General features: G+C 38.9%; 1 protein-coding gene across 1 annotated transcript; it reads left to right on the top strand.

The window, feature by feature from the left end:
* Nucleotides 1-1403: 1403 nt before the first annotated feature.
* LOC113771298 lies at nucleotides 1404-2936 on the top strand. Its single transcript, XM_027315895.1, has one exon. The coding sequence runs from the start codon at nucleotides 1404-1406 to the stop codon at nucleotides 2934-2936; it is 1533 nt and encodes a 510-aa protein (XP_027171696.1).
* The last annotated feature ends 5844 nt before the right edge of the window (nucleotides 2937-8780 follow it).

Raw genomic sequence — 8780 nt, forward strand, 5'->3', positions numbered from 1 at the left:
AGGAAGAAGCCCCAACCGAGAGCTCCTTTTCTTCTTGTGTTTTTGTATCTGTGATGGTATCTTGAGAGGTCCAAAAGTTGAGAGAGAGAGCCGAGAGATTGTATTAGGAGAAAGAGTGGAGTTTGGTTCTTGTCAAATGATGGCTTTTTTACCAAATGAAAAGAAAGGTGCATGGAAATTGAGTGTAAAAATGGGTTAATAGTGATTCTGGTAGGGGAGATGATTAAAATGTGTAAGTTTAGTCATGATTTGATTTTGATTTTTGCTTTTGATTTTTTTTCATAATTTTCTTTTCTTAAAATGAACCTACAAAAAGGAGAAAAAATATGCATTAAAATGTAAGAAAATAAATGACTCATCAAATAGAAAATATTCAAGAAAATATAAAAATTTGACAAAAATTTAGCAAAAATTTGGTGTCTACAAAAGTTTTGTGTCATTTTCTGGTGAAAGTATGGTAGCAATCTATGCAAGAATATGAAAAACTGACCAAATTAAGCAAAATATACTTTTGAGGCATTGCATGGTTGCGGAAACAAACTGTAAGGTAGCATTTGGACTAAGGGATTTGGGTGAATTTGATTTCTAATCCACCCAACTTTCCTTGGCTATTTGGATAACTTGTGAAAAATGGATTTGAAATCCACCAAAATTTGATGGTAAAAATGAGTGAATTTGAAATCCACTCAAATAATATGTCATATCAAATCCCCTTCACCGATGGATGTTGATGCAAGTGAAAGGGGTTTGTATCTCATAACCATGATGGCTCAGGTTCGAAATTCATGAGAAATGAAACGAACAACGTTGGAAGAACTTGCCCCCTAGGGGCCGGACTCGACTCAAATAGGATTAGTCGCAAATCATAAAACGAATGCAGACATATGTGATTTATATAATAAAATAAAATTCCATTCATTTAAATCTATCTTTGCTCTACAGAATCTGCGTTGTTATGTGCATGAGCCGAAGAGTGGATGGCCGCTGCCAATTGCCGTTGGGCAGAGTTATTAACAAAATATGACAACATGCAAGTGAGAAAATTATTGAGTTTACTTTGAAGAACCACACATTGTCTAAGTGGAAAAGGAGTGAGCCTTCTTAGGCTCCCCTTCCTGTAGAATAGGATAGATTAGGTTATACAAATGTTATCGTTATCCAAAAAAAAAAAAAAAGAAAATGAGTGATTGACCAGTCAATCGCCAGAAAATAGTTACTAAAACTGAAGCGGCTCCTTTGTATCAGTAACTCCGTAATAGCAACACGTAAACCTAACGGATGGAGGAGATGTGGAAGAATAAATAAAATTCAATTTCAACCATTAAACCATTAAACCTAACGGATGGAGGAGGAGATGTTTTCCAACGGAGGAGGGTGGAGTGGGGGTGAGATCTTTGGAGGACATGGTCAAGGCTTTTTCTTGTAAACTGTGGTGGAAGCTGAGGCAGCGAAGGTCGATCTGGGCGGAGTATATGTTCTCCAAGTATATAGGGGATCAGCATCCGAGTCAGGCGGTAGCACTCAGACCGAAAGGGGCATGGAAGCGTCTTATCGGTATACGCGACATGGCTGAGGTGAGTATTTCATGGAGCCTTGACCCAGGTATGGTAGATTTCTGGTTGGACACCTGGTGCGAGCAGGGACCTCTTCCGTCATTGGTGGTAGCAGATGGTGACCGTCCTCATTTCTTGGTGGCCGAGTTTTTGGGACGGGAAGGGTGGAACAAGGAGCGTCTCCTGCAGTGGCTGCCGCTGCACCTTGTGGAGATGGTTATGGAAATACCCTTTGACCTGGAGGGTCAGGATCAAATCATGTGGTCCCCATCGTCTTCGGCGGGGTTCTCGCTAAGCTCGGCTTGGGAGAGCTGTAGAAGGCGTCAAGGTAGATCCCCCATGCATGGGATGGTGTGGAATAGGGGTGTAATGCTGAAGATGTCTATGTTCTCCTGGCGTCTATTGAGAAGCTTTGTACCGGTGGATTCGGTTATCCGTCAGAGAGGGATACCTTTCGCCTCTCGCTGCTCTTGTTGTCTTGAAGAAGAAGAATCGGTGCTTCATCTCTTTGTCAATGGCCCCGTGGCTACGGAGGTTTGGGGTCGTTTTGGGAACAGGTTTGGGGTAGGGCGGCGACCAATTGAGGGGCTGGAAAGTTTGTGGAAGAAATGGGCTGCATCCCTTCCACAGTTGCCAGTCTCTCATATCAGATGTATCCTTCCGGTTCTGATATGGTGGTTCCTATGGAAGGGACGAAACAAGGCTCGATTTGAAGGTCAGACATTCTCTGCGCAGCAAGTTAGTTGGGAGGTGGATAACTTCATCCAGGATATGGGCCGTGCGGGGAGGCTGAGGAAGGCGCAGTTCTATGGAGATATGGAGGATAATTGGGCAAGGCTGGCCAGTCCGGTCATCCGTCATCGCCGGCCAACAGTGGTTTCCTGGCACAGGCCCCCGGCCCATCGGAGCAAATTAAACACAGACGCCAGCGTGATTAATGGCAGGGCGACCGGAGGAGGGGTTTTGCGTGACTCGGAAGGTAGGCTAATTTTCGCATTTTACAAGGAGTTTGGCGAGAAGGGGGTATTGGGGGCCGAGGCGCTGGCGCTTCAGGAAGGATTGCGGGAATGTGTGACACGGGGGGTTCAGGGGGTATTGGTGGAGGTAGACTCGGCGGCGCTGGTATCTCTGGTCAACTCGTCGGCGTTGGGAGGGTGGGTGCATTGCAATCTGCTGCGTCGGATTCGCCGTCTGCTGAGGCAGGTGGTTGGCACAGTTACACACATTTACAGAGAAGCAAACATGGTGGCAAACAGATTAGCGGCCCTACAAGGTGGGCCAAGTTCGGTTTTTGAGTCAGTTCAGCAGTTACCGAGGGACGTTCGTGGGTGTCTGGCCATGGATGCTAGGGAATTCCCGTCCATTAGATTAGTACCAGGGTAGATAATGGTAAACAGGGTAGATAGTGGTTTTTATTGTATTTCCGCTGTATTTCGTGATTTTGGAATAAATATTGAAATTTAAAAAAAAAAAAAAAAAACCATTAAACTTTTTATTTATTCATTGTCTACCCCTCACTTTATATTAAATATAAATTCTTTTTCTCCAACCAAAACTTTTAGCCAAATAATGCAATTGGATTAGGAATGGATTCTAAACCCATTCATTTTAAATTCCCCATTAAGATCAAATTCATCGATCCAAACAGATCTTGAACATATACAGAGAATATAATGATTTATCTCATAGAGAATAATGATTTGTTTGCTCGAGATTAAAATTTTGTTACAAGAAGGAGTTTCTTAGCAAATCAACATCTTCATCTGCTAATTTCTATGTCTTCGACAGGTAAAGTGTATTTTAAATAATAGGAGGCAATTATGAGATAAGTGTAAAAATAAAAATTTGGTGGAAGCATAGAAAAGATGCAAAAAGGTTGATAAAAATTTTAAAAAATTTTAAAAGTTGGTACTAGCATAGCAAATAAGCACAAAATTTTCCCGCGACAACTAAACGTCAAGATTTCAATACCGATTTCCAGGTGGAGCCGCGAAATTAAGAGTACAATTTTGAAAATTTGATCCATCAACAGTTTTCTTTCTCCCAATATCACTTCCGCATCTGAAGATCTAGCGATCCAACATAGCCTTCATAGTTTTTAGATTCTACAGATGCACAGCATAGATTTGGGTTCTGAATATAGAGAGAGAAAACTATACTCCTGAACCTGCCTCCACGGCTCCGCCATTATCTCTGCCAGAGAAGTCCAGGCCTCCACCACAGCCGGAGCTTACTGTGAGTTTCTTCTTTGCTGAAATCATTTCATGTTACAGTGCTCTTATAGTGAATTTGAGCGATTTTAGTTCAAATAAATTTGAAATTTGTCGGTAGGTTCGAGCTGTAGAGCTTGAATTATTTGTTAAATAAAATTTTGGGGCCGGCCAAGTACACGATTGAGGGACTGATCAGGGTCGTTGATGTATATGCCTATGAGCTGTTTGATGAATTGTCTCAGTGATAAGCCTTTTTATTTGTCTTTAGTTTTAGTCTTGCTTGGTTTATTTCCAAATACCTACTGTTCATGCTTATGTCTATGGTCCACTTCATCAAATGCCCCAAAAGTGATGAACCTTTTTTTAATCCTGATGAATTTTCTTCTTTTCATCTAAACCAAGATGATACTTTATGTTTTTCTGTTTTCTTTTACTCTAGAATTTATTGTTATGCGAACACCCTATGGACTTGAATATTTCATGGAGGATGCCAAAGGCCAAGAATTGATAGATATACTTGGGTCTTATAACTTTGTGTTTGTAGTAGAATTTGAAAAGAAAAAGAGTTGCTAAATGTTGTTGTCTTGCAAAAAAGAGGTATCATTGTCAAAGATTGAAGGAAGTGTGTGGAGTTTGGATCAGATGGAGACTGGTGCGCAAGATGGATCCTCAGGATACTCGACAATGGATGATTACGAGTCTTTGATTTCAACAACAGATGCAGAACTCTTGAAACGTGCTTGGCAGAACGAGAAGGCTGCCCCACAAATTCTTCGATTTGAGGCCGCTCTGATTCAAAGGTCACGTGAACAAATTAAATTGATGGTATGAAACTTCACATGTATTATGCCTTCTATGAATCCCCAGATGTTGTAAATGTTCCTTTGATAGAATGTAGATATTTTTCTTAAACTGCTGTTGTTTACTTACAGGAAAAGTAGTTTCTTAGAGATTAAAGAGTATTTGACAATTTTGGAGTTGTGTTAGATAATTGTATTATAAATTATTCCCTTCTGTTCCAGTATTAGGTCCTGCATCTTTAATTGGTCTTCAGCATTTGGTTTGTATGCTGGATTAAGGTGTATGATTTTGTTATATATGGTATATTCTGTAGATTTTGTAGGTATTAATTGAACGTTGCCAAACATGCTTTAAAGAAATGATGTTTTCATCTCTTATTATTGTTTTTAGTTCTCCAGCTTGTCCACTCAAAGTTCGTCTATTATTGTTTTGCATTACCTTGATCTGTGGTAGTTTTCTTTTGAAGGTGCTCAAATTCATTGTCTTACTGAAACTTTAAACCCTCATTGTTTTACTCAATACCATGTTAGCTAAATCTTTAAATCCTCATTGTGTTACTCAATATGCGATATCTGAAACTTTTCTGTTCTCCTAAGGAACTACTGGTACTTTAAAGGAAGATCTAGTCAGAATGGCTTAAGGTTGTTGATGAGCCTGTATAGATCTAGTCAGATTATGTTTGTGAAATGGAAAGTCCTGATCATTTTCAATGCACTTTTCTTTCTTCTTTTTCTTTTCTGGCGATTATCTGTTTTTTTGGATCTTTAGTATGCCTGTATTGTCCAGATGAGGTGTTGCCTTCATGATTTACTCTGATCTGATGAACTAACATAGCATTATTTCATATGGAATTTTAAGTGCGGTAGGCTATATAGTTAAAAGGTAGCTGCTGGTACTCTCATTAAATGTTCTATTTGTTCTAAAATTGGATGTGCCCTAGTTGTGACCAAAAGCACAACAGAAGTGACATAGTTGAACATGGTGAAGCCGTGATGCAGGACGAGTTTTTGAGTTGTTTGTTTCGCAGGGTTGAATTTTGGGGTCTGATTTCTATAACTCACAAGCTGGTTTACTTTATATTTTAGGAAGAGACAGTGGGAGAATTCACAAGAAATGGCATTGATCCACTCACCGTGTCTCTTTATCAGATGGACTTGGACAGGACCATCTTTCTCTTGAGGTCATATCTACGGACTCGTCTTCAAAAGGTAGCCATGAATAAGGCCCATTTTGTTCTTTGTATTACATTGATTCATACATGCAATTGTCCTTTGATTTTCAGTTATTTAAACCAGTTTCACAATTGTCATGTTTAGCTCATATACTTCTACAGACAAAGTGCTAGATTAATTTTTTTCTAAAAAATCATCTAGAAAATGTAATCCAAGGGAGCTTTTCCTACATTACCATGTGGAGCTCTTCCTACATATACCATGTGAACTCCAGGGTACCTAGAACTTTACGAATCTCATTTGATCTGACTACTTGAAAATGAAATTGACAGAATGATGGATTCTTCCACATCTTGTGAGACATCTAATTCAAATATCTTCTGCCTGTGGATTAATTTTTCTGTATTTTCAGATTGAGAAGTATGTGTTTCACATCCAGAAAACTGCCGAGTTATGGAATCGGCTTTCCAGACAGGAGAAAAGGTTTGCTGAAAGGTAAAGGGAGAATGATTCTTCTTATTGTGAAATACATCTTGTAGGTATATTGTTGATTTGGGTGTCTTGTAATTGACTGAGTTCAGGTGTATAGAAGACATGGAAAAGCATTTGGATCAATCTGTTCTTTCAAAGTTGCCTAGCAGTTACAAGTCTCATTTAAAGCAATCTTCAAGTAGTGAAGAGGATGACATGGGTAAACCTCTTATACTGTTAGGAGTCTGTCAATTTGAGTTGCTGTATTTGTTTTTTCTTTGCTGTTATGCTTGTATGCTCGCTTTGTGTATGACAGATTTCTTTGGTTATGCATGTGAGGGAGTGTGTCTTTGTTTTGGAGTATATTGGCACAGTATGATTATGTTTATTGTCAGCTCCTTTTAAAATTTCACATAGCTTTTTCTTAGGTGATAAAAGAATTTAAAAGGCTTCCTGATAGAATTAGATGCAATAGAGAACATAAAAGAAAAAGAGAACAATTAAAGAAAATATATCATTTTGAAGTTTCCAAAGTTCCCACGGAAGAAAAGCTTATCCTCAAATTAATGTAAAAGAAAACCCATACATGACTGAGTGTTGTTGTGTAAACATCTGAAGTTAAAATCCCTACAGGGAACGAAAGGAAAATCCTGAAGTCCAAACGTCTTCCAAGAGTAAGTACATGCATGAAACAGAGCTGATCTTAAGGGGCTTTCTGGGGTATGTGACTACTTTGACTGGTCCAAAGTAGTTTCCAACTCCATTGAAAGCATACTAAAGCCCCTTTAATGTTCAGAGTTATGCTGGAAAGACTGAGCTTACCAATTATGGATTAGGCTGAATTGTGAAAATAATCAATAAAACTTGCTACTCAGTGGTTTAATTGAAAAACTATAGCATTTTGTTGTTTATAACACTCAAGCTTATAATCCACCTTGTTCTCAAGCCTTGTAATTTTTGTACCAAAGATTTTGTTTGTGGTACTTGAGCAACTTTATAGTGTTTCAACTAAATTTTCTAAAAGCAAAAGTTTAAATATGAGCTATTAAGGAACTAATTACACAACATTATTAGAAAGTTTGTTGAATTATGAACAGAAACACAGGTTTTGTGGAGTTAGGAGTTGACTGGAAAATCTGAATCGAGGATAGAAACCTAAGTATAGTTGTTTGTGCACTGAAGATCTTTATATAGTTATCCTTGGAGTAGAGGCTTTCGAACAGAATGTTATTGTGGATACTGCTTCTCTAGAAGCTTTAGGTGATCCTGCTGTATGTTACATGATGAATTCTCCAGTTCATCCTGCATCCATATTTCTTTCTTGAAACCTGAGTATAGCTTGACAACTTTCAATTTTGGCAATAGGGAAAAATGCACTTTTCATCCTCAAAGTTTGGGTTGTTGACCAATTTCACCTCAAAGTTTCACCCAAAACACATTTCATCCTCAAAGTTCCGTAATTTTGGCCAATTAAGGACAATTGACGGGAATTTGCAAATTTATCGTTAGAACCAACTTTAAACCCAACAAAAAATGGGTAAAACCGAATGGAGCCATTTTTTAACGGAACAATAATTTGCAACGGACAAAAACCAACATTCTTCTCCTTCTTCCCTCTACCTTCTCCCCTCTGCCTTTCTGCAACCCCAAAATTTTTTGTGCAGCTTCAGCCCAAGACTGCATCTCCTGATATGCATCACACAAATGCAGTAACCACATTATATAAAGATCTGGAACGCCTTCTGTAATTTTAGTAGTTTTGTCAAAACAACTAGCGTATTATTACTTCCTTGGTGATCTTTACTGAAGTTAGGGGGCGTCATGCAGGAAGTTAAATCCTTTTCGTGTATATATGCTAGTATTATATTTATATCTGGTACTCTTCTTTTTGGAGTTACTATTGTACTAGTCCCTTTAGAGCTGAACAGTTCATAAAATAGTTTAACCCTGTGGAAAGCTTGCCTGGCTTCTTTTACAGAGATCCCTTATGTGAACTAGAATTTAGTTACGAAACAATATGCAACTTCAACTCGCCTCCACCATGCATTATGCATAGGTAACAGGGTAAGGATATAAGGGGCCAGAAATTGGGGCCATTGGTTTGAATTCAACAGCTATCATATACAAGTTACTAGGTTTCGAATGCATTTGTTACTTAGCATCCCCTGAAGACGATAGCATACATTGTTGTTGCAACAATTTTCTTCAATCTTCTGATTGGAGCAGTGTAGTATTATTCATGTTCATTGCTCTGTATGTGGTATCATCACAGCGAACTGCACATTTAGCTGACTTGGTAAGTTAAAATCCGAAGCAAAAGCTTCCATCTTGAATAGCAACGTATGGCACAGCACTCAACCCAGCAATTTCCAACTCAAATATTACTGGTTCTTGGGGGAGGATGTCCACTTAGAAATGCTTTGAAAAGTGTGAGAGCTTGGGAGGGAGAAGTGAAGGGGACTTCATGGGCTGTTCCCTTAACGGTAGCATATGTCAAGTGTGTATTGTTTTTACTGTTCTCTAATCGACCAAATGATTGACTTCAGCCCCCAACCTGCAGGAGCAAAGGC

Source organism: Coffea eugenioides, chromosome 5, assembly GCF_003713205.1.
Source record: "Coffea eugenioides isolate CCC68of chromosome 5, Ceug_1.0, whole genome shotgun sequence".
Taxonomy (NCBI): domain Eukaryota; kingdom Viridiplantae; phylum Streptophyta; class Magnoliopsida; order Gentianales; family Rubiaceae; genus Coffea; species Coffea eugenioides.

Bases quoted from the DNA above. Each gene is read 5' to 3' on its own strand.
- LOC113771298 (XM_027315895.1), top strand. From the start codon at position 1,404: ATGGTCAAGGCTTTTTCTTGTAAACTGTGGTGGAAGCTGAGGCAGCGA.